At 35.9% G+C, this 26613-nt stretch overlaps 2 protein-coding genes and 1 pseudogene across 4 annotated transcripts in view; 1 reads left to right on the top strand and 2 right to left on the bottom strand.

Moving 5' to 3' along the window:
- The window catches only part of LOC113069911 (F-BAR domain only protein 1-like), a 39140-nt gene extending 23902 nt beyond the window's left edge, over positions 1-15238 (bottom strand). For 2 of the 3 annotated variants that reach the window (XM_026243022.1, XM_026243025.1), the window contains exons 1-2: positions 15109-15238; positions 2173-2226 (exon numbers count right to left, since the gene is read on the bottom strand). In XM_026243022.1, coding sequence (XP_026098807.1) covers positions 2173-2205 — 33 coding nt within the window. In that variant the 5' untranslated portion in view covers positions 2206-2226; positions 15109-15238. Of the gene's footprint in view, positions 1-1873; positions 2144-2172; positions 2227-15108 lie in introns of those variants that run through there. The other variant, XM_026243023.1, reaches the window with a different exon arrangement.
- A 938-nt stretch (positions 15239-16176) lies between these two features.
- On the bottom strand, positions 16177-19996 carry LOC113069834 (zinc finger protein 692-like; annotated as a pseudogene).
- Positions 19997-20732: 736 nt separating this feature from the next.
- LOC113069910 (leupaxin-like) lies at positions 20733-26318 on the top strand. Its single transcript, XM_026243021.1, has 9 exons — positions 20733-20846; positions 21792-21916; positions 22451-22503; positions 22647-22746; positions 22937-23203; positions 23278-23451; positions 25112-25193; positions 25265-25413; positions 25596-26318. Exons 1-9 carry the CDS (start codon positions 20834-20836, stop codon positions 25860-25862), a joined length of 1230 nt encoding a protein of 409 aa, XP_026098806.1. The 5' UTR covers positions 20733-20833; the 3' UTR covers positions 25863-26318.
- Positions 26319-26613: the final 295 nt, after the last annotated feature.

Genomic DNA, 26613 nt, shown 5'->3' with positions numbered 1-26613 from the left:
CTCTGTAGAGTCCTGAGCTATGGTCATGCTTTAAACAATTTTCTAGATCAATCTCTCTTCTTCCAAAGCTCCAAAGCCACAAACACTTTAATGTGAGACTGAGAAAATCCACATCCGACCTCACAAAACTGAAACAGAATGAAACAAAATGAACTGATTAGGCTGTTAAATGAGCTCTCTGTTGTGCGACAAACATCTGACGGCCTGCTGAATGCCCTGTTTTCCATCTGAGGAGGAAACAGATGGAAGACAGTTGTAAGGATGAAGACGCACAAGCTAAAAAAGGAATGTGCTTAATCACTGCGATTGCGAATTCCCTCTCAGAGACTTAATTAATCATGCATTTTCAGTAATTACCCAAATGTGTCGTCTCAGTCATTTCACTCAGGTGTTTTTTATTCATTGCTGTAGAAACCGTCAGAAGGACGAACACACACAACAGACGAACACACACAATTATGACATTATATGCAAACACACAGACACATATTAGAATGACAATTAATTTCTTTACAGCCAACATGAGTTAGTGTTTTCAATGCATTTTATTTCTGTAACTTCATGATCACCCTAACAGCCCACCAGAATAACTACCTAGAAACATCATTAAAAAATAATAATAATAAAAAAAAAAAAAAAAAATATATATATATATATATATATATATATATATATATATATATATATATATAAAATGCTAATTTAATTTAATGCTAATATATATTTATATATATATATATTAGCATTAAACTATTATTCAAAATATTATTACAATTATATTTAAAAATGCATCAACTTATCTGTGTCTGGCTGTGGGTCACATATATATAAACTTTTATATATATATATATATATATATATATATATATATATATATATATATATATATATATATAAAAGAACGATTAAAGGCATTTAAAAGGAATATTTAGAAATATTTCTTTATCTGAATTTTTTGTACCAAAACGTATATTAAAGTAAATTGAATCACTTTGATTTCATACTGATTTTAAAAACTGCTTTCAGAGTAACAGAAAAGAGTGAAGGCCAGAACGTCTGCATACATCTGCATGAGCGATGAGGGGGACCAGAGTGAATCATAGTTCTGCATGGATGTTTTGGGGGGGGGGAGTGGGGTGGCGGAGGGCAGGGGGTTTACACCAGCTTTGTGTAAGAACACAATAGTGGAGGTACTGCGTCTACCACAGTCCTGCGGCACAAAAGCAGACAACTAAATGACCTTGTTGAAACCGGACAGCAGACCAAAGGCTGCAGCCACACAGAAGAACACAGTAGAGGAACTACTGTCAAAACTAAAACCTTAGTCAAGCCTACAAATACAAGAAGGGCTGTTCAGATTAAACAGGGTTCTCCGATTAATCAGCTACCGATCGCTATTAGCTGATAATCAATTTTGGGAAGTTTGATTGGCAGTCTCTATAAAGGCCGATCTCATAAAACGATCTCAAACCGGCAATGTGCCTGTCGTAAGAGGTTTGGAATGACATCAGTGGCGCCATCTCAATCTCTGTCCATCATGGGTAAAAAAAAATATAATCCTTGAGGTGAGGTACAATTGACAATTGACAACTTTCTATGAGACGTGATTTCACAAACAGCATGAGTGAATGACCAAGTCAGGCCAGTGTTTAAACCATTCAGCACTCACGCCCCCTGCCTCCATCCATCAAATAAAAAAATACTAACTAATCTGATGGCACATGTTGTAAATTCCTTTAACATAGGGATGACTTTGTCTGGTTGGAAGGTTTCTGTACTGTTATAATGTGGCCTGTATTCAGTAACAGTGGTCCTCATTGATTTCTCCCTCGTTCTTTGAGAGCAGCAGGCTGGGTATTAAAGTAGAACGCACCTGAAATAGCCCTGCCAGGTTTGCTGAAAGAGCAGAGCAGGGTAGTCCTCATGGGAAAGCTGACAAAGAGCAGCCCCCTGCTTTTGTTCTCTCACTTTTAACTCTCTTTGTTCTATCCTCACTCCATCCCTCCTTCATTCTTTCAATGATGAGACTGAAACAGTCAGCATATGAATCCCAAACTGCTTACAAGGCAACTGTACCAAACATTCGCTGAGTAAACATTTGCTTTTACTGTAATGCTACAAAGCTGAAACATTAAAAAACAAACCATGGCATAAGAAATGTGACAGACTTACCCAAAAATTATTCTTGAAATATGGCATCTCCATTTAGAGGGTTTCTAGAGGGTTCTGAAAAAAAGAAAAAGAGGGTTATGGCCCAGATATAATATTTAGAGTTGTTTTGACCAAACTTCTTCCAGGAAAATATCATAAGAATTGTAATTAAATTCATTTTAAAATAGTAAAATGTTTGATGTTCATAGACTATAACTAATCTTTATTTTATTTTACACAAATTGTTTTTAAGTAAATTAACATCAATGTTATAATGCACAGTATGAAAAAAACATATTGTAGATAGATAGATCAACAAACAGAGACAGAAAGACAAATAAAACATTTAATACCAATAAATTAAAATATCTAATATCCATATTTAACATCAACTTATTGTATCATGAGCTATCATTATAATTAATTGAGTATCTTTAAAAACAAGATGGGCTGACTTTCTCTGTGCATAATCTACTAGATACACCTTTTTTGAACCTGGATGCATTTCATATCATCGTACAGTGAAGAAACACGGAACACAATCAAAACAAGGTTAACCAGGAGAGCAGACTGACATATAATGCTGATGTAAGCAGGCTAATGCAGGTGCTAGTGCCAAGGACTCAATTTTAATAAGACCAAACCCACACTAAAGTGCACACACAAACATACTCACTTTGTTTAAATGTTCTGGCAGAGCAGATGACACTGTGAAAGTGTCTCTTTGTGAAAGTAAATGTCAGCCAACTCAAAAATATATAACCATCACCTCAGCTAACAGCCTGCATGAGCAGCCCACTGAATTCCTTTTTTTTGGTTGAGTCTATTCAGTAATATTTGTTCTTAAGGTCTGGGGCTAAATGAAACACGAAAATGCTTTTGAAAATTTCGATATCAGATCAGTTATGTTTCATAATGCGTCTATTCTGCAGCTGCGTATATGATGGCTAAATGTCTCTCTGAGGAGAGGTGCAAGGAGCTGAGTCACTACAGAGCTTTCTTCTGTAATACACACACACATAAAAAAGTCATCCTCTTTCCTACTCTCTCCTCATCTTTCCTCGCTCTCTTTTGTAAACACATCCTGGCAGTGACCGTTGACCGTATTTTCAGTTCAGTGTTTATTGGCCGGTTACAGCTCAACACCAAGGGTTCATTATGAGGATCCTGACATCAGCCAGTTTAGAATCCTTCAGAAACATCTTTTGTGCCTGACAGGACAGTGGAGGTAGACAGGAATGTAGATGGAGAAGCGAACGGGATCAGGATACAGACTGAAACCCCTCTCCATGAGCACAACTGTTCTTTAAGTGTGTGTGATGAGCATTACACAATGGGCCACAGCTCTGACACACTTACTGATATTAGGATAATGCCACAGACATCGAAACGAAATTAGTAGAAACAAACTAAATGGAAGGACCACCTTTTCTTAAAATATAAAGGCAAAACCAGCTATATATTATGTATAAAGACATTTTTATAAAGAAGGACATTATTTAACTATATTACTATTATATATATTATTATATGTATTAGAATTATTTCAGCTTTACTATCAAAAGAATACATTATACAACTGTTATTTTAAAATCTAATAGACCGCAATTTGTAGAAAAATGATGGATGTTTATGGAGATTAACATTGAGGAAATTGCCAAAATAACAGCGCTGTCCTTGAGTAGATGTGTTTGTGGGAGCCAGGCGTGGGCTCAGCAGAGAGCGGTTGGAGGTGTGATTCCTGTTATGATTCTGAGAGCTGGATGCTGGCAGGATCTACAGCTCATGAAGTGCTGACCACAGGGCTTTTCTCTGGCACCATTGACGGCCATCAGCCGGTGCACAGCATGACCTCTCATGGACAGGGAAATACTCATGCTTACGCCTTGCTCCCTCTCTCCTTCTTTCACACCCCTTTAATTAACTCAACCCGGCCAACCTTACACCCCTACGGACGACACAAGTTTGGCAGTGTGGCCTGTTCCATAAATAAGACTCAGTCATCAGTTCAGAGTGTTTCAAACAGACATCAGGGCGTAACGTGGAGGACACGGAATACAATCCAACTGGGACAAGAAGGAATTTTTTAATATTGGCTTCACAGTTTATATGTCAACCATGTTATTTGTCGGTGGACATGACAATAGCAATACTAAGTTTAAGATGTTTAATACGATTTTAATCGATAACATCTTATTATCGCTAAAATATTTATTTAACACAGGCGCTTGTTAATATCAAACCAATGGCATGATAAAAGGCAAAAAAAAAAAATGTTTCAGTTAAATAACAAGCTAGCAGATTACAGCCATTTGGGATCATGGCAAACCTGCCCTTTTTGGCACCAAAACACAGTGACCCTGGCAGCTCAATTTTCCATTGAAGACTAAAAGTCTCCTAGAGCTGATTCTGTGGTCGGTGTGGAGTGAGTCCTGGAGGATCCATCTGGTGCTCAGCGAGTCTGTCAGGACCAGTGTACTGTTAATGGAAATTTATGTTTTCTTGCCAAAAAAATAAAAATAAATTGTTGGTAGTCAATTTCTCTAGAGGCATCTTTACCAGGAAGGTCTATGTAATACCCCCAAAAAATCGATTAGCATTAGCACCGGCACAGGAAACCCAAGACAAATATGGACAAATTTGAATATATATATTTGTAATTATCTCAAAATAATTCTAATTTATGTTAAAATTCTAATATTGAAACTAAATAAAATGTAGTCATGTCATAGTCATTCATTTTATCCAGTTCGACTGAAGATTTTTGTGACAAAAACAATATTTTAGCTGACAAGGAAATTTAAACCACATATTCCAAAAATGATGTATTAATTTAAAGATATGCATAAATATAACAAAAGCATGTTCACAGCAAGTATACTGATTGATAGCATGACATTTTACCAAAAGTAAAGCACACAGCCATGCAGTGACCCTCACCCCTCTCAAGCAGAATTTAATTGGCAACGTTCAGCTCTTTTCATCCTTTCATTCTCCCTCTTTCTCAATTTGCTGTGACTGAGAGGATTGTTAGATAACTATTGGCAGATGCAGATGCAGAGGCAACTCAAAGGGGAGACGCTGATCTCCTTTCTCTCTCTTTTGAAGCTGAAGCTTCACATGGAGCTGTATCTAAACAGAAGCAGTGTATCAACCACATTCACAGGAGTGAAGCATGGCTACAGAGCCAAGAATCGACAGTTAGACAGTCTGCTTGACTACTAGAGCCCTATGGAGTGAGTTTTGGTTCTTTATTACATGCGAGAAAATAAAAGATCTGAGAGAAAAAAAAAAGTTTGAGAGAAAAAGTTATCACACTGATAGCAAAAAAACATTTCATGAGAGAAAAAAGAATATTTGAGAGAAAAAGTTTTCATGCCAATAGCAAAAAATAATAATATTTGAGATTAAAAAATGTTTTGAGAGAAAGTATTTTCTCATAGAACATAAAAAAAATATACATTTGAAATTTTTAAAATTATTTCTGAGAAAAAAAATCTCTCTCAAAATACTTTGAAAAAAACTCTCAAATATATATTTTTTGCTATCAGTGTGAAAATATTTTCTCTAAAAAAAAAGTGTTTCTCTCGAAACGCTTTTCTTTGCTCTTGATGCAATTTCTTGCTCTCTTGTCAGGATTTTGCTTTCACTGTGAGAATTGTGTCATGGGCGGGGCCACGTTCCTATTGGCCAGTCGGGTGAGCATCGTCTTGTCTTGGGAGTCGAACTGAATCATTACACCATTGTTCGGTTCACCTGCATAGAGGCCGCCTCTGCCTTATGACTAGTTAAGTTGAGCAGTGAGCACGGACACTCCAATGTTTGGGTAAGATGATGACACACAGCTGGCTGAGCAAGTTCAGTATCACTGAAATTTAAACATTAAAAAATAGCACTCATATTCATGAATGAATGTGTATTATATTATTTGCTTGCTAATCGCTAGTAAAGCTAACCAGCCATCATGCTAGGTAAACTTGCAAACTCACCTGGTCTATACTATGTTTAAATCAAATGCCAAATTAATGTTTTGATTTAGATAGTTTCACGCCTTATTTAGTGAGTAGTGAGCTAGTTTCTACCTTTGCACTTGCTAGCCTCAAAGCACCTGAAGAGTAACTGCTTGTTCTTACAACCTCCCGCACAACTTTCAACTAACGTTAGTATGCATGGAAGGTGGCAACCCTACAACTAGCTAACGTTAGACAGTGATTGATATACCGTTTGAAAGATTTAAAATAAAAAAATAATTACCATGAAAGTACAGGCACAAACATATTTGTGGGTTGCTAATGTAAGAGTTAGTCCTAGACCTGCAATTTACCTTGTCAGCTCTAGACCTCGGCTAGATGGTAAAAAATATTTAGAATAAGCCCGTGTAGCTGAGTTTGTGAGCTATACATGCAGTGTAGCTAAACATGTAGTGCAACAACCATACAAAGACTATTTTTAACAAAACTAGGTGGGACACTTTCAAACGGTATATCAATCACTGCTCACTACTCACTAAATAAGGCGTGAAACTATCTAAATCAAAACATTAATTTGGCATTTGATTTAAACATAGTATAAACCAGGTGAGTTTGCAAGTTTACCTAGCATGATGGCTGGTTAGCTTTACTAGCGATTAGCAAGCAAATAATATAATACACATTCATTCATGAATATGAGTGCTATTTTTTAATGTTTAATCTTCAGTGATACTGAACTTGCTCAGCCAGCTGTGTGTCATCATCTTACCCAAACATTGGAGTGTCCGTGCTCACTGCTCAACTTAACTAGCCATAAGGCAGAGGTTGCATCTATGCAGGTGAACCGAACAATGGTGTAATGATTCAGTTCGACTCCCAAGACAAGACGATGCTCACCCGACTGGCCAATAGGAACGTGGCCCCGCCCATGACACAATTCTCACAGTGAAAGCAAAATCCTGACACGAGAGCAAGAAAATGCATCAAGAGCAAAGAAAAGCGTTTCGAGAGAAACACTTTTTTTTTTTAGAGAAAATATTTTCACACTGATAGCAAAAAATATATATTTGAGAGTTTTTTTCAAAGTATTTTGAGAGAGATTTTTTTTCTCAGAAATAATTAAAAAAAATTTCAAATGTATATTTTTTTATGTTTTATGAAAAAATACTTTCTCTCAAACCTTTTTTTAGTCTCAAATATAATAATTTTTTGCTATTGGCATGAAAACTTTTTCTCTCAAATATTCTTTTTTCTCTCATGAAATGTTTTTTTGCTATCAGTGTGATAACTTTTTCTCTCAAACTTTTTTTTTCTCTCAGATCTTTTATTTTCTCGCATGTAATAAAGAACCAAAACTCACTCCATAGAGCCCCATCTGTCAAAGTCAGAGTGTGTGTAAGGGGAGTGAAACTCTAAATGAGGAAGAATGATTTTTAATGTGTATAATCATTTCAGGGCTGCATTAGAAAAAAGAAATTGAGGGAGCAAACCAACCAACAATGGCCTAAAAGATGTTTATAAGAAATTACAGTCCTTAGATTGAAACCGAAATCTCAGATGAACATCCCTTTTGAGGAAAAAGATGCGCCATGGCTATCTGGTGAATTCAGCCTCTAATACTTATTACCGTGTGGGTTAATGTGAATCAAAAAAGTGTTTCTGTGTCCTTCCTCACCTGCTCTGGCAAAGTAAATGAGCAGAATTTTTTTCCTATCAGAGGGGTTTTTGCAGCATCTTCAGCTGCGCTTGCCAAATCCCCCAACCACCAAGGCATTAGAGCTTCAGCAAGATGCCCAGAACTTGATTTGGTGTGATTATGAATACATTTGGGAGTTTTTTTATTTAATTATTATTATTTATTTATTTTTACTGGAAATTCTGAGGCTTATGCTGTAGAAGCCCTGTCTGCTGTTTCCACAAAAACAAAAAGCCCTTACAAAATGTTATGTGTATTCAGTTAACACAGAAAACCCAAGATCATGTTCTTAATTATTACCATATTCATTTACCAATGTATTAAAATTCCATGGAAATACCATGGTACTGTACATGTCCAAGAAAAATGGCAATTAGGCAATATTATATGAGCAAGAGTGCTTTTGCTCTAAATAGCAGCATTATTATTAACAACAGCACAATTGTGATATATTATGCAATATATTGCTTATGTAGAACAGTTCACTGAAGGGGTTAATATTCAGTAACCTACATTTAGACACAATATGCACAAATTGACTGAAATGGGCAAACACATACAAGAAGACTGATCCAAACAGTCAAAAAAGTCCCACTGCTGTTGGAATACTTTAAAGACCAAAAATAACTATTGTAAAATGAAGTTGTTAACTCCCAGTTTAAAATGCATCATGAATAAATGTCTGGGCTAAAGGTTAAAGGTTAAAGGTTTAAATTCTCAAAGGGGTGATGACCAATAAACCAAGGTGATACGAACAAGGTCTTAAACCCCAGATTTCCTCTTTCTAAAGTGTCAGCTGCTTTAGATAATAAGTTATCTGCTGTGTATACTAATTACCAATTAAGACAACATTGTCACTGATCTCTCAACAGTATGGCGAATGGCACCATGTGGACAACAGAAATGTATCCTTCCACACCAACAGAGTTCAGCTTGTTTCTCTGTTCAGAGAGAGCAGAATGAATCTACAGTCTCTACTGGCTTTTGTGCTGAATGCTGTTGTTGTTGTTGTTGTAAGTAGTGTTCCTGTAGCTCAATTGGTAGAGCGTGCATTATCAAGCGCAAGGTTGGGGGTTCGATTCCCTGGGAACACATGATAGCTAAAAATTGATAGCCTGAATGCACTGTAAGTCGCTTTGGATAAAAGCATCTGCTAAATGCATAAATTTAATTTTAATTAAATTTTAATTTGAAGTAGCGCTCGAGCACTGTCTATGACAGCAGGCCAGAGCTCACCTCCACCCGGGTACATCACCCAGCTGCATACAGAATCAACAATTGTACACAATGCATTAATTAATTCAGATCATTAAACCATGTTTGTACAGCCCAACAGCATATTTAAATGACAGAACACGTTTAGAAGACTCTGACAGAGGTAAGCAACACAAATGATAAACATAATCCTATTCTCTGGCATTACTTTCTGTTGCTTTCCCAGTTTTATGGGTCAGCATGCACCTCATAAATGACCTAGATAGCAAATTTGATTAGGGCCTTGAATTCGGGGACAGTTGCATGTGAAAGGCACAATTAAACGCCAATGAGATAAACTAGGTTTTATTATCATGCCACACAGCATGATGTCTGTACTCTGTACTCTCCTGATGATTTCACTGAAATACTGTTAAAACCTTGAAAATGACGACTGACTATTTATACTCAAAGCAGTTTAATGTTTTTTTTTATTATTATTTTTTGTTTCCCAGCATCCTCTGCCTTTGCATATGACCATAATTCACCATTCACCGAATGTTATAAACTCCTACCCACAATTGTATCGCGATTCATTTACCATCTCAACCGATTCGAATCATTGCATATTTGCATCGATTTTCAACAGGCTCGGGGTGAATTGTTACATCCCTAATGATTAAGTGACAACATTTTCATTTTTGGGTGAATTATTCTATTAAAACATTTAATTATAAACAAGATGACACAAATCGATACTTATGGAAAAGTCCAACATCCAATTCGTGTAACAATGACCCACAATCAGGCTAGGCTTGGAGCCACGTTCCCTTCTCCAGGCTTCTGTGTGCCTCCAGACAGCCCAACAGACAGAAATCCTCCATCTGCCACCAGCTGCCAAGCTTTGCTCACAGGCGCTGTCCTGCTTGGCAGGGATGTAGGTGAGCCAGCAGCACTGACACACAACCACAAATCTTTCAATGCTGATGCTATCGACCATCAGTTATGAGCGGATAATAAAACAAATGACAGGAGAATTGGACCAGATTTCAGGTTTTTACTCTGTTAAAGTAATTCGATGTTTCTCGACTGTTAATAAGGGAGTCCATGCTAATGCAGCATGAAGTCTAATCAACAGGACCAATTCAAGCCAATTCAAATTTAAATGCAAAGTACTGTGCATCCCCCACCTCCTTCTCTGCATGTCCTCTGAGTCAGGGGTGTTCCTGAATGATCCCTCTAATCCCAAACTGCACTGGCTTTCATGTGTCTCAACTCTTTCAGACCTGATAATGGATCTAACTTGACTTAAAAAATGCCAGACTTACTATATTTTAGCAGGCCCAGTGTGGGGTCAAAGTATCTGTTAACTTCTGCATGACCTCAAGTATAAGAAACTGAAAGCTAGAGATAGGATGTGCAGCCCTTTCAAAGCTCTTCACTTGAGTAAAACAGAATTATCCAGATGCCTTATTCATATAAAAGACTTAGCTCTAATCAGTCTTTTATATGAAGTGAGACAGGATAAGAACCTTAAATAGCTTCCAAAACCAAAATGCGGCATGAAACTTTTAAGAGAGAAAGCTTACTCTACAAAACAAAAAACAATGCATTCTGCATGCATGCTCACATTGGTGAGCCGTGCAGCACTGGATGATATCTCTCGAGCACAGAGGAAATGCAGCAATGTCAGTTTTCAGTCCTAAAAAATAAACTGTTTGCAAGATTCAGACTCTACACTACAGATTATAAGGTAGATCAATTTTGTATCTACTTCTCTTAAATGCATTTTATCTCTTGCAATGGAGTCAAGTCAACGCTGATAACCAAATATTGATATTTGAATTTCTAACAGGCTTTAAAAGTTGTTAGCTTTTATTTTGAGGTAAGTGCAATGCTAGAAGTGTTAAAAGCCAACAATTTTGGAAATCAAGGAAACTATGATGGTAGACATCATTAGCATTCATCAGTACAGTCTAAACATACAATATGACTAGTAATAAGTCTTTACACTGATGATCATAAAAAAGTCATATGTTTGATTTGAAGTGACCTAATTTTTACCAATCCATAACTTCTGTTGTTGTTTTTTTTTGCCAATTTCTCAAAAGGTTGAAGTACTGTAAGTACACTGTTATCTTTTCATAATAAACTTAAAATGAGGCGAGGATTCACTAGTAAATAGTGTAAAATTAAAGTTACATAACTAAACATAACACAAAAAATTGTGTTAAGTCCATCAGTTTAATTCATAGTGTGTTAATCAGTCTATTAATTCAATGTTTCAATTTGTAGAATTATTATTATTTTATTTTTTTAACTAGCCACTCAACTCAAGAACCTTTTGGAATTTTTCATGGACCACAATTTGACAAGAATCTGCATTACAGTATTAGAATCAGACGGTTGAATGGTTTGTTAAATTCTTTCCCATCTTAGCCACATCTCAATGCTCTCAGGTGCATCTCAAAATTGTCATAACAATTTTATGTTATGTTTGTGTACTGTAATTATAGATTATAATTTTGTGAATCTATGTAGACTAAGGGTAGACTAAAAGAGAGCAAGTCAAGACACACTCAAAGGACAATCTGCATGTGCATCACAAGACTCTTATCATGAAGTGGGAATACCATGCCATGCATTTACAAAACACACTGCAAGAGATCACACAGCAAAGTTACAGGAGTACAGTGTATATGGGCCTCAGGACCTGTGTTGCACAACAACTCAGCTTTGCAAACTCATTTGACTTGGGAATATAAACTAACCTGCAGCCATTCTCCACAAATCTACAATCACATGGCACTAGCTCAGGATGTGACACTGTGCACCAAGTGTTTCTAGAAATAACTTGCCACACTTCCAAACAGGTGATTGGCCAATTCTAGAGATATTTCTCCTGATCCACTTCTTCTAGAATGACAGGGACATTATTCATTCACACAATTTGCAGAACAAACGATGCGATCTTTAATGAAATTTGACAATTGTCTAAATAGAGGTGCAATTAGAACCTTAGTGAAATCTAAACGTATTTAAAGCAAAGTTTTTCTAAAATGTATTCCTTAAAACTAACCAGTAAAAATATTTTACAATAACTTATTATTAGTGATTAGTTCAGTCACTACTTATTTATTACAAACTAGTAGGACTATTTCTTATTTCTTCTATTCTCTAACCCATCAATGACAAGTAGGTTAACTGTTCTATTGTTACTATTTACAATTTGAACATATTCAGTCCCTGAATGGAGATTTTTAGTCCATAAATTATCTGTTCACTTCAAATTGTTGTTGATGATTTGCTGTTTCCTATTCCAGGTTTACTAAATATTCTAGAGATTCAACTGGAACAGACAGCAGTGTTTCATAAATGGGTACTAGAATCTAAAATATAAATGAAAACAAATCTGGGACAGATAGCAAAAATTAGTGCCAAATGAATAGTTACTAGTAAAATTAGAATAGGTACCAGTAACAACTGGAAAAGCTACTGATCGGAAATGAAAAGTGAACCAAAGACAGAATTCATGCAATTTGTTACTATAGTTGTATTCAACAAATAATGAAAAATAAATGGATAATGAAAAATAGCCAAGAAATAAGTACCTGTATGTAATGAATAAGTGAATCAATTCAAACTCAATCAATTAATAGATTCATCTAAATCTATAGTTGCTAGTTAAAGGTACAATTTGTAAGATATTTGCAGTAAAATATCCAAAAACCACTAGGCTAGTGTTATCTATTTTGTCCAGCTGATTACTAACAATATCTCTAATGTTTTCAACTACTTGTAAATCATGAGAAAATTTCCATTCTAAACAGTGACACGGGGCAGTGCAGTCGCCTGTCAATGACGTTAGTTACTCTTTGTGACCGCCTTTACTGACATAGAAACCACATATCACAACAGTGTCGTAGACAAATGCGGAAGTAGTGTTTAGCGTCCAGCAAACCACTGGCTTGCTTCAAGCAGTTCCTTATTTACTTCTTCTTGCACGTTTTATGGTGGATTGTGTTTACCATCTGCCGCTGGTTCCGTCAACAAGGACAGCTCCCGTAAACGTGAGTGTACGGGCCAACCAAACGACCCAAGAAGAGTTTGGGACAAGAAGATAGAAAGAGCGAGGATCAATATCGGTGTTACATTTTCTAGATGGAGAGAGCTTTGCGACAAACTTCAACTAGAAAGAGATGCCGATCTCGCTTGTGTTTTACTCGACAGGTGAGTTGTTTTGATTTGTATGTTTACAGAAAAAGTATGCTATTATAATGATCAACAAGATTAGTATTTTGGGGCATACACGGCAAACGCAGGGCATCACATCTCTAGACCCACGCGAGGACATGTCTGCTCCATAGTCTGATCGCGTCTTTGCATTGACTTTGTATGTAATCTACTCGTGCAAATCGTTGAACTCGCGTTTGCTATGTATGCCCAATTATTGTGTTTGAATGTACACGAGTGTATATATTTGTTGAACAAGTGGTAATCGTTTTCATATCGTCTGATTGATGGCCGTCAGCAGTTGGGTCCTTCTTAGCATCATCAAACCACGCGATTGTTATTGTTTTGGTAGTTCGCCCTCTAGTGGCAGGTCCTACAAACTGTACCTTTAAACTCAAAACATACAAGTCGTCAGTGGATTATTTACTGATAGTTTAAAATAAGCATTAGTAACAAATTAAGTTACTAGTTAGCAGATGGGTAGTAACTGATTTCATGTGATCTGGATTATGTAATCAGATTCCAATAATGAAGTACTTGTAATTAGATGAAATTACAATCTTAAAATACTTGTAATCAGTCTAAAGTTACTTTTTATGGATTACATGATTACATATTATTCATACAATATAAATAAATTATTAATAATTTATAAATTCTCCTAATTCCTCCTTTACATCCTTTAACTGTTCTTTTCTAAAATATTCTACTGCTTATATAGAGTCAGAAAATCTTCCAGTTTTGTGGACATTCACACAAAGACCAGTCATTAGTCTGGTGGCTACACAGCTTTATACCACTGGATTTACAAAAATCATTTCAAGTCTTTCAATGTTGCATCATGTAGCCTACTGATGAACACATTGATATCTGAATTATCACTCAGTAGGTTATTTAACCATCTATTTCAATGTCTTAAGAAGAAACATATTAAAATGCACAAATTCACATTATTTCTTAATGCAGACATTCCCAAACCTTTTTTTTTTGTCATCTGAACATCTTTCATCTACTATAATTACTTAAAGTAGCCCTGAGATTTTAAGATAAATATTTAATAACTAAGTATCACATTTGCATGTTCAAGGTTCTTTGACATTGGTAAATGTTTAAATGGGATGCAGGTAAACAATTAAACAACTTTTTTTAGGAAGTGTTTTATTTGATGTTATTTTAAAATTATTTATTTTATTTATTTATTTTTTTACGTTGTTAACTTCAACGGATGAAATATATTATGTGTATTATGTGATAAGTGAGTAAGGTCAAAAGTTATCTAAAAGTAATCTGATTATATTAGGCAAGGCAAGGCAAATCATGTAATTTGGAATCAGTAACGGATTACAGTTTTCAAGTAATCTACCCAGCTCTTATAGTTTGTTAGTTGGCATGCCATATTACGTACAGTTACCGAATGCCCTGAAGCAATATATAAAATATATAGCATCAATTTTTAAAATACATATAATAAGCAAACAAATTAATATATCCAACATTTAAATTACATTTAAGAGACAAAAAAAATCCACTCCTTTCCTCAACATTATTCTGTCGCAGCAACTTCCAGAAAGCACAGTGTCTAAAGTCTTTGTTCTAGACAGAGGAAATGCACTTATACACATGCTGTGCGCTTGCCAGCCCAAACTGAAACTGACCTTGTTGCATATGATCAAACTTTAGCTCCACAATGCTTACACAGACACACTGAAACAGAGATGCTGCGCTGGGGAAAGCCTGACTGTCAGTGACACACGAGGAGCTGCCCAGTGTTGGACGCCTATTATGTTGCATTCCAGGTAAAATGTTTCAACAGCATAAGCAATGACTTCATACTGTGCATAGAAACGTATAAAAGTATGTTACCTGTTTGTGGTTTCAGTAAAAACAATATAGCTCATTTTCATCGCAGGCAGCTGTTCTGACCGTGCCGCTTCAATGTGTTACGGAGAGTTAAGAAGGTTTGAGCGAACAGTTGACAGTGTTCAAAAAGCCCCGCCCACCCGTGCTTCTATTGGTTCAAGTTTCCCGTCACTCAAGCGTCAAAGGAGCAAAAGTGTGTAGGCATGGCAACTGCGATTCCAGTGCCGCTTCTCCTAGCCAATAGAGTAATGGTTCGATTTCAAGAGGCAACGCCCACCTCCCATGGACAAGAGTCTTTGGATAAAGTCTTTGTCAATCAAAGTAATCCCGTTCTAAAGGCGGGAACCCTTGAGTTCGATTATTGTAATGTATGCAAATTCATTTCTTTACCAAAATTCAAAAGACAGACCGATGTCCAAATGGCCAGAAAAAGAAGTACTCGGCGCAAATGCAAAATATGGCGCATCAAATCTTTCTAACAACTGCGATTTAAGCATTTTGACAGAAAAAAAATACAATACTACAAGAAGCGCAAAAAATATATTGTGTTGATAATTTATAATAGCAACACAGAATTCCACTACAAAATTTCAAGTTCAGATAAAAAAATGAAATGACACAATAATAATAATAAAAAGCAGTTTCAATTGTCAATTCAATTGAACTGCCAATTAATGCTATTGACCATATTACTGAAGTCTCATAATGTTGTCCCATTGAACAGTGTGTGATATAAGTTACAAAATATGACACATTTTAAAATAATAAACAAAATGATTAATAATTAATACACTGACCTGAGTATGCTGAATTTGGTCATTTAATATAAATTCAGCTTCTGCATGAAAACAAATGTATTTATATTTTAAAAACCACCTAAAAAAGATAATACCATAGAAGATACTTCACATGGCAATTTCTATGCTTTTTTTATTAAAACCAAAAAGCCACACTGTACAGTTTGCTCAAGGTCAAGGATGCAAGTTTTTACATGTTTATTTAAAACACTACATAACAGAAGTTATTCTACAGCAGTGTGATTGCTGGAAGCAGAAGGGATGTGGGACTGGGTCAGAGGTATGAAGGGTAAGAGTCAGTTCCGGGTGTATTCGAGGGTGTATTATGGTCTGGGTGGCTCTTGCTACAGTGAGCCGTGACATTGTCTCTCTTTTCAAAGCGGCGACCGCAAATCTCACAAGGGAACTGGTAGGTTTTCTCAGCATTTAGCTGTTGCATGTGCCAATTTAAAGAGGCTTTCTGTCAACAGGTAAAACCACACACCTCACACCTTAGAAAGAGAGATGGAGTGGGTTAGATCTGGAGCTGAAAACTAGTAGCAAAGCCTTGAGCAATATAGGTGTTGTGTTTATTATTGATGGAGTGTTGCTGTAAAACTTAGTTTGGGAGTTATGCAAGCTTTGGTATAAATGCAGGGCCTAATGCAAGTGTGTGGTGAAACTCATACTGCAGCGGTTTCTCTCCGATGTGTATCCTGCAGTGGATGATCAGGTTACTGCTGGTTCGGAACGCCCAGGCACATACTTGTCCAGTGGTTTTACTTCTGGATACAGATCTTACACTGGACAACAAAATTAACATTAACAAAATTTAAAATAAAAAATATCATTACATTATTATATTTTTTTTACTATCTATATTTGTTCATTTTCAAGGAGATTTTTTGGAACAACTTGTGTTTGTATATTAAGTGTCTTTAACCACAATGTGCTAACATTTAAAATAATCATTTGATACAATGCACTTTTTTAATATATATGTATAGATGTTTATATATTTGACTTGCATTTAAAAATACTTTAAGCTAATAACATCTGTAATTAATTTCTGTAATTACATCTAAGTACACTGTTGACCCTACAACTACTTAACAAACCCTTAAATCTAACCACACCACCAAACCTGTCCCTAACCTTACTCATATTTCACTTCAATAGCAGTTTAATCTTCTACCAAATTATCTGAAATATAGATGACTTTGTGTCATAATACAGCAGAGTTTGATTAAATACCTAGCCATCAACAACAAAAGATACTGGAAGAATTTTTTCTCCCTTTTACATGTTAATAAACCTATTTTTTAATTTAGTATTGCATTTCCCATTGTTGTCTACCTGCAAAACAGACCTGCATCCCACAAGCTGACAACCACTGGATTAGAAGAATATAACTACATTATTATTATTATTTTTTTTACTTGAATACATGTATGAGTATACAGTATACATATACATATAGTGCCTGTCCAGAAGTACACTGGATGACATTTATCACATACATCATTCATATTGACTAAAAACCTACTACAATGCAACTTTTCATGCTCCTTCAGATGCTTCTTAAAATTGAATGACTTGCTGCAGGTGGTGTGCGAGCAGATGAAGGTCTTCTGCTGGAGATGTTGGTACTTGACATGATGCAGTGGAGAAGAACAGATTGAGAGATTCTTTGCCATCTTGTGCACAGTGTTCATGCTTTTCCATAAAACCTTCTAGTCAACGTATTTCCAGTTTAAATAAAGCTTAATTTCTCATGGATCCGTGAATGGAAAAGTTATTTTCTCTTTAGGCATGACTAATGAATGTGTCATGTCAATACTGACTCAGCACTCAGATTTAGATATTGCCGACTGGAGAAAATCTTATCTCAGACTTCAAACTCGCAAGGCAAAATTAGTTTCAATGCTGATTTTCTGTAAACACAGAGATAATTATGACGTTAAACAGGACATTCTAAAAAAAAACATGCAAATATAAACAATTATAGAAATAAATGGCAGTTCTTATATATAAAACATACATAAATACACATAAAAAAACTGTATAAATATAAAACAATATATAAATTTTTTTCTAAAAATATAGATCATTTAACTAACAAACAACTAATATATTTATCTTTGTATAATTAATAACAAACCTTTTCTCTTGCCACCAATCTGGGACACGTCATTTTTCAATAACTGTGGAGTGGAAAAAAAATGCTAGCATTATGTGTCTCTGGACACTCTGGAGGATCTGCTCTACTCTGGGTCCCTCTGTAGGGTAAATTCAGAACTGCAACTTCCTCATTGCTAGAAGACATTGTGTGTTGTGTCTTTTTCAGTCATTATGTGTTTCAGTATAGATCAATACGAGCACGAACTTTTCAGGGCGGCTTTGGTTTTGGACCGTCTCAAGTCATCTCACTGTCTGCTGGAGATCTGACAATCAGAAAAAGATTGAAAAGACATGAGAATGAAACAAAATATTGTAAATAAAGCTTATCAACCAAAGATGCAAATATATATACCCATGCTCTGAATGAAAAAGGACAGCTGGCACATCATATCATATCCTTGCTGTGTCTCAGGTGTCATTGTAACACCTTAACACAAAGTTAGTCCTTGAATAACCAAAACAGCATATTTCTTTAAGATAAATCATTAAAAACAAAGTCACCTGCATTTTTGTTTTTCCCAAACGTTTCAGACCTTGTCTCATATATCAGTTCTGTGTCATTTACGATAACAACAGCATTTTCTTGTTGTTGTTGTCTGGTTTTTAATCTAGTCAGCACTACTTGTTGTTTTATCTCCTGCCTTGTTGTTTGAGTCTCTTTGGGCTAAATGCAGTTCTATCACCTTGATCTTGATAGGAGACCACAGAAAAAGATGTCCGTTTTCACAGGTGCATTTCAGACACATGTCCACCTCAGGTGAGGCTTTGGAGTCAGTTTCAACTTCTCTTGTCTCTGCTGCATGTGCGCTCCGACCTCGTTCTCTTATTTATGTGATGGTCCCAGAATGCAGGACCGGGGGAAAAGGGCACATCTGTCCATGGTTGTGGACCAACAGGATGAATTCCTGCAAAGATTCCTTTGTAGTTGACAAAGTGCTTGTCTCTCCTTTCCCGTCACCCAAAGAAGATGGTTAAACAGAACATCATTGACCATTGGTGTGGACACTAATGTATATATCATTATAGTTATCTATATAGTAATCATTTATGGTGTCATCAGGTCTTTATTCAGTATTTTTGTCTTTCTAAAATGAACAAAAGGAACAATCTTAAATCAAGATATATTTTCAGTACTTGAGAACCAAAATTACTTAAGATACCAAGTCTTGTTTTCTGAAAAAAAAGTTATCAAAATTAAGCAGGTTTATGCTTTTTTTTTTTTTTTAATTTTTTGCATGTTTCACAATACAAAATATGTTGAGAGATATGAATAGAGGTTAAGATATCTATACAAAAGATGTCTTAAGATATATCAAGAGTAAATTATGTCTGAATTTTCATTTGGTCTGTAAATGCCTTTAAGGAAGGAATATGGTTTACCTGAAGCCTTGATACAAACTCTTTAAACATAGCTGCAAAACATAAAGCAAATTTCATTGTCAGTTAGACCACATTTTATCCGCAATGCTTTATGCACCACCAAAAAAACCTGGCTGTCAGCCAAACCTAAATATGTTTAGAACCCCACAAGTTCATCTTTGCTTTTCTGCCTATACTTTCTTTTAAGCCCACTCATAATTCCTGTCTTTTCCCTGTATGATTTGGAACTGGATCAGAACAACTGGAAAAAAATTGTATCTCATCTTCGAAGCCAGAATCAATAAGTGCAGATGTTATTCAACAGGAATTCTAGAGTGCACATCCAACGAACTGTCATCTTGCGGGTGTAAGGGTAACTGTATCTCTCTTCAGAACAGGATGACTATTTTGTTCCTCTCAAGCAGATGCTGAGCGAGCTCTGAATGAATAGAGAAGCCTATTATTTCTTTGTGCTCACCCCAGCTCTGCAGACACGAGCCCAGACGCACACGAGACTTACTACTGTGGGCAGTGTCTTTAGAGGATGACATCACACTGACAGGTGTGTTAGACATAATATGTCTAAAACAAAAAAACAAACAAACAACAAAAAAAATTAAGTAGGCTACATACGGGAAACCACTGACAGTGTTTGCGGAGGCCACTAGTTCAAACTGTTGCCCTTTTAAGGAAGACCCGCTCAGTCAATCAACTCAGTCTAGCCTCCCAGAAGCCTTCGTGGCACAGCTAGGCTTTATGGAAAACGTTGTCCTAAAACAAATATCTGCGCCTTATTATCATTTTATATCATCATCAGGCAAGTGTTTTTAGCGTTAAAGACTTGATCTAAGTCATTTCTAGAAAGTATAACTGCGCAAACAAAATAACAGAATGTATTAATATGCATATTTTTGTTTACATTTCATAAGCAAAACATCTTAAATATATGACTATGTGTCATGATTTTAAAACACTATAATTTACAAATTTCCCATAATATTTTTATCATATTGGTAAGAACATTTTTAATAATGTGCTGACACATAGACTACATACACTTGGTTTTGTAATACTATTATTTTTTAATACTACAATAATTAATAGCAATAAAATGAAAGTATTTGATTAAATGGGTACAGAAGCTCATCTGATTTCTATAATAGAGCCCACACAGCCACTCAACATATTCAAAGTGCCGTTAGCAAACAGTAGCAAAATGCAACAGGTTGAAAGACTGCATTGCAAAGGAGTGATACACTGAGAATACAAAAAGGAAGCAACATCAGTTTCACATGTGAGATTGGGCTCAACCCACACAGCTGCATGTATCAGATCACCCTACCACACATGCTCACTAGAAACACACAACACAACACACACTGCTTAACTCTCATCTCACACCCCAGACCACCATGGATGAACTTGGTGAGCTTTATATGTCATTCTAACACTAAAGACTTAAACCGTGTAGAATCTCTAAAGATGTAGCAGATTTATAATCCAAAGACTGTGATGATTTTTTATTCTACGTTTAATGTATATTAGTCTCATTTTAGGCTGTGACCTATAAATGTAAGCAGGTATTTGTGGTATGATAATTTTTTCTGGGACATTTTCATTGGTTTGCTCAGATTACATTTAAACATGCATTGGTGTGTCACGCATTTCAGGGTGACCATGTGCATTTTTATAAGTGAAAATCTGTGATACTTTTGAAAATAGAGCATGAAGCATTAAAAAAAAACAAAAAAAAAAACAGACAGCAGCATCAGTGTAGAATCCCTGAAGATGTAACACGTTTGTGTACCCAGGCCATTCTAAAAGAATGCAATCCAAAAATAAAAAAAGAAGATTAAGTAGGAGAAGAGGAAGAGGAAGAAATATATAAATATTGGCATATTATTTACTGGTATTCTAAGTTTTTATTTTTCTTCCCTGTGAGAAGGAATGACTCCTGTCACTCTTAAAAATGAATTGACATGCTTGTGAAGGAATTATTATTATTTTTTTATTTATTTTTTTGTGAAGTAAAACTCCCAGTTTACTTGGTATTTTGACAGAAGTGAGTCAGATCACCCGTTTCTATATTAAGTGATTTATCTATGTCAGCAAAAAGGGAGCAGTAAAAGAGTGGCAAAGGTTTCAAATTAATTTGTTTGTTATTTACTGTTCTGCTTCCGTTGTGATGACAGCAACGTGCCTTTTCACTTCCTCAGGAAATAACGCACAGTGGCTTTACCTTTAGTTCAATCATAACCATGCTCACTTTTTTTTCTTTTCTTTTTTTGTCAGTGCATGTGTCAAAGTTTGTGTGTTCAGTGTCACTCATTTCAGTCAAGGTGTTTCACATGTGTGAATATAATATTGCAGACATGCTTTTGGAGGAGTTGGCTCAGAGCTCCACCCAGACTTCAAATGTTCCTGCACTCATTCCACCCAAAACTCTCCAGCTGGGAGCCTTGGATAAAAGTAACAAAACAACACAGCCTGAACAAGTAATTACATTTCATTTTCAAATTGAATTTAAACAAGAATTTGAAAAAGGTTTCATAAGCTGTTTGGAGTTGGTGATATTTGTCTCTTATGCATATATTATTACAATTTTATATAAGCGTTTTCTATTTTAATATATTTTGAAGTGTAAGTTATTCTGAATCTTCAGCATTATTACTCAAGTCTTGAGTGTCACATGATCCTTTAGAAATCACTCTAATATGCTGATTTGGTGCTCACTAAACAATTCTTACTATTATCAATGTTGAAAACAGGTGTTCCATTGTTGTGGAAACCATGATATATTTTTCAGTATTCTTTAAAGAATATAAAGTTCATTCATATGATGTGAATAAAATATTTGTTTAACATTATTTTTGCTTTCATTTTGGACAAATACATCCCTGCAGAATAAAAGTTTGAATTTCTTGAAAAAAAAAAAAAAAATTACTGTCCCCAAACTTTGAACTATTTAAATGTCTACAATATTTAGGCCCAAACGGAGCCATTCTAATGTATTTTTCCTGCCGTTACAGACTGAATCTTCTGGATTTGTTGCTGGTCCAGGAAATAAACATAATCCCTACAGGTACGTATATCCACCTCTTTCCAAAATTTGTAGAAGAAAAATCCGATGATGTATAATATTTATAAAGTATTGTTAAAAAACGTTTTGGCATGCATGGTGTCCTCTTGAGTTCCAGCTGTTCAATAAGAGGAATCTTTTTTTAGTGTGGTTCCAGTCCCTGTGAAGGCAGGAGTGATGAGTCCCGGCACAGCTACACGGGAGCTTGACTCCATCATGAATGAGCTGCTAGGGCTAGGCCTGGAGGTGAGAGAAACACGAGGTGGACATCAGTTTACCAGTTCATGCAGCAGCCAAGTTGAATCTCTATTGCAGATTATGAGTATCACCTGAAGAGGGCAGTATAAGCATATTAAGGCTCCTCATTTATACCCCCCTTAAGTCATTTATTTAAAGAAAAGTCATTAAAATGTTCTAAAAATGCTTTATTTTCTAGGTTTCAGAATCAGTTCCCACATCAAACCCACCTCCATTGGCTTGCAAGTCATTAAAAGACAAAAAACCTGAGGAAACTAAAGAAAGTAGTGGAAGCCAAAAAGAGACTAAGAAACCACAGCATCCTCCTCTGTCAGTGAAAGTATCCAAGAATGTGGATGCTATAGACGACCTGCTGGGCTCTCTCAGCACGGACATGGAGAAAATGGGGGTCCACACAGCTGCCAAAGGCCATTGTGCTTCTTGTGGCAAGTGTATAGCTGGAAAGGTACAGGCAAAATGCAAATTACTGTCAGTTTTCTGATTGAACAAATAAATGTAATCCTATTTCCCAAACTGCAGATGATCACAGCTCTGGGTCAGGTGTGGCACCCAGAACACTTTGTGTGTACGGCATGCAGGGAAGAACTCAGCACTTGTGGTTTCTTTGAGAGAGACGGCAAGCCGTACTGCGAGAAAGACTACCAGAACCTCTTCTCCCCTCGCTGCGCTTACTGCAAGGGTCCTATTATTCTGGTGACCACATATGTCTCTATTTACCCTCTGAAAGCTCCTTATTAGAATTTCCTTGGGCATGTTAAGGGAAAATTAGAATTACAAGTTTAAAACAAAAATATAGTTTTTATTGAATATATAGGGGAGAGCGGGGTCGAAAGTAACGTGGGACGAAAGTAACAAAGTGATTTTCTCCGAGCCTCTTTCTGCATTTGCATTCCCAGCTATGACATCACGTTCAGCATGCAATCCTTGACGGAGCTGAGAAATATCATGTGATTTCCTCATCGTTTCCCGAAATTAGGTCTATAAAACTGTTTTCGACAACAAAAAGTAAATTATTGAAGCGGTAATTTTTTCAAATTAGTTGTGTTGTTTTTCTTGTTTCATGTGTCACAGTAATGATCAATCTACAGGTTATTTAGTGCTTTAACACATCCTAAAGTTTGCATTATCAAAGTTTTTTAGTATAAAAGTAAATCGAGTTTAAATGTCAGGAGTTCCTGTAGGGACGAAAGTAACAGTTGTTACTTTTGTCCCGCTACAGTCACAAAAAGTATTTATTTTGTTCCAGTGCATGCTATATTGTAAATTTCTGTGTCTTGCATTATTTATTCAAATGTTTATGTCATATCATACCAAATGTCTTAGTGAGGGTCAGAAAGACAGACAGAGGTCTGGTTTTATCCAGATGTTTTTGAGAGGGCGTTTCTGGACATAGAGGAACATCTCTCTCTGGGCAGCTGCTACATCACATCTATATTTAGGTTTTAGCCGTATCTTAGCCTTTACACCTCCAACTGTGAATTTGCAGTGTTTCCAGATGTTTTAATGCACATTTTCAATTCATGCATGAAAACAACTGGATGGAAACATAAATACGCCTACTGTTACATTATGTTTAGAGTTTTTTTATTATGCTAATGTGATTACATTTTTATATTGTGCATTCTGTTAAATTTTTTTTATATAAAAATACATTGAAATTGACAATAAAAAAATACAGTCAGGTTTTGAGACATCTGATGAAACTTAAATTTAAAATGAAAATATGAAAATGTAATTTAATAATTTTTTTGCAAAGATAAAGGACAAAATATGTTTGCAGTTACTTATTAACAAGGTCACAATCAGGTATACTTAAGAAAAATGAGAGTAACAGAAAACAATCTAGCTTATATTGTTGTGTTACTTTTGATCCACCTGTGTGTTACTTTCGTCCCAACCGATGGGGTCGAAAGTAACAATGTGCAACGTATGTTCAAAGTGAAATTATACTGAAGTCTTTCTACATTTCTACAAAATACCACATGGTATTGTTAGACCACACTTCTGAGCTACTGGCCACAGCAGAAATATATCTCTGTCTACAACGTTATCTTTTAAAATGATGTTTTTCTGAAAAATGGTACTTTCGCCCCTGCTCTCCCCTACATATATATTTATTTTTCTCACTGCTGTACAGGTATATGACTTATTTTTGGGTCTTAACCCAACAGTTGAGAACTACCGCTCTAGACCCATCTAGTAAACTAACTTCAGTAAATAGCAATACAACGCAATAAAATTACTTAAAATAAAGCAAGCAAATAGATAAATATAATTTTAAATCTTTCACTTCACAAACAAATGAATTTTTCAAGCCAATGAAGCAGGTGGTCGTTTATTGTGTTTTCCACAGAACATTCTAACAGCGATGGATCAAACATGGCACCCAGAACATTTTTTCTGCTCCCACTGTGGAGATCTGTTTGGACCTGATGGTGAGACAAGCGCATATTCCATCATTATTTGAGAAATCACGTTTTGTACTGAATGAATCTGTCTTTTCAAGGTTTTCTGGAGAGAGATGGTAAACCATATTGCTCTAGGGATTTCTACCGCCTCTTTGCACCCAAATGCTCTGGCTGCGGAGAGCCAGTGAAGGAGAACTATCTGACTGCAGCCAATGGAACCTGGCACCCTGACTGCTTTGTATGTGCGGTGAGTGAATTAGTGGCATTGAAGGCTTGAATGCAATACAGTCATGTGACTCAGTCCTTATAAATAAGGAATATGGAGTCAGTCAGTCTGTACCATTGTGGTGAGCTTCAAAGGTGAATTCTTCACCTGCTCAACCTGTCACAGAACATTCTTTTTCATTAAATGTTTCTGCATCTCTCCAGGACTGTCTGAAGCCTTTTACAGACGGTTGCTTCCTTGAGTTGAATGGCCGGCCCCTCTGTTCCCTGCACTACCACTCTAGACAGGGCACTCTGTGTGGGACCTGTGGAGAGCCCATCTCGGGGCGCTGCATCGCTGCTATGGACCGCAAGTTTCACCCTGATCACTTTGTGTGTGCGTTCTGCCTTCGTCAGCTGAGTCAGGGTGTGTTTAAGGAGCAGGGAGGGAAGCCGTACTGTTCAGTATGTCACGAGAAACTCTTTGTTTGAAAGAAGTACTGTAAGATGATTCCAGAAGTGTAAAAATTAGTTAGGGACTTCATCTTACATCATGATATTTTTCATTTCAGATTTCATTTAAGATTATTTTCAAATATTAGTAATTTATATATATATATATATATTAAGCCACTCTGTGGCCCTCTGGAAGTTTGCAGAGGCCCCCCAGTTGGCCCCAGCTCCCTGATTGAGAACCAATGTTTTAGAAAGAAAAAGCTAGAAGGAAGGAGTGATACATACACCATTTTTTCAATTTTGTTTGAGAAAAAAAACTTTTTAGAGAATGCAAACCAAATGTAGAAAACTGTAAACTGCACACCAAAAATATTGTTATAAATAACTATAACTATAATAACTATAGCAACTTGTTTCATGTCATTATTTAATTATGATTTTCACATCGCTTCAATGAAGATGCTCTAATAAATGTTCATAAAATTGAAGGGATTCACTGGATTCACTGTCTTTTATTCAATTAGATTATGACATGAATTACATTTTGCACTCATAACATAACAAAACAAACATATATCCGCAGTCCTTTGAGGAAATTCTGGGTCTTGTAAATGCTATTGATGTGTTATTTCTTTAAGGTTTCAATGACTAAGAAGACTCAAGATCCTAATAAACTTAATACCCTATGTGTTTTCATAGTCCATGCATAACAGTGACATCACGCAGACATTTTCTGTAAACATTCAGAAAGGATTAGAGTAACACTGACCATCATTTTCTAGCTTGA

This window comes from Carassius auratus, unplaced genomic scaffold (genome assembly GCF_003368295.1).
Source record: "Carassius auratus strain Wakin unplaced genomic scaffold, ASM336829v1 scaf_tig00002576, whole genome shotgun sequence".
Classification (NCBI taxonomy): domain Eukaryota; kingdom Metazoa; phylum Chordata; class Actinopteri; order Cypriniformes; family Cyprinidae; genus Carassius; species Carassius auratus.
Note: the sequence above shows the minus strand (reverse complement) of the source record. Positions and strands in the feature narration are given on the sequence as shown.

Bases quoted from the DNA above. Each gene is read 5' to 3' on its own strand.
- LOC113069910 (XM_026243021.1), top strand. The intron at 22,504-22,646 runs GTACGTATATCC...ATCTTTTTTTAG, and splicing joins AATAAACATAATCCCTACAG to TGTGGTTCCAGTCCCTGTGA. The intron at 25,414-25,595 runs GTGAGTGAATTA...GCATCTCTCCAG, and splicing joins CTGACTGCTTTGTATGTGCG to GACTGTCTGAAGCCTTTTAC.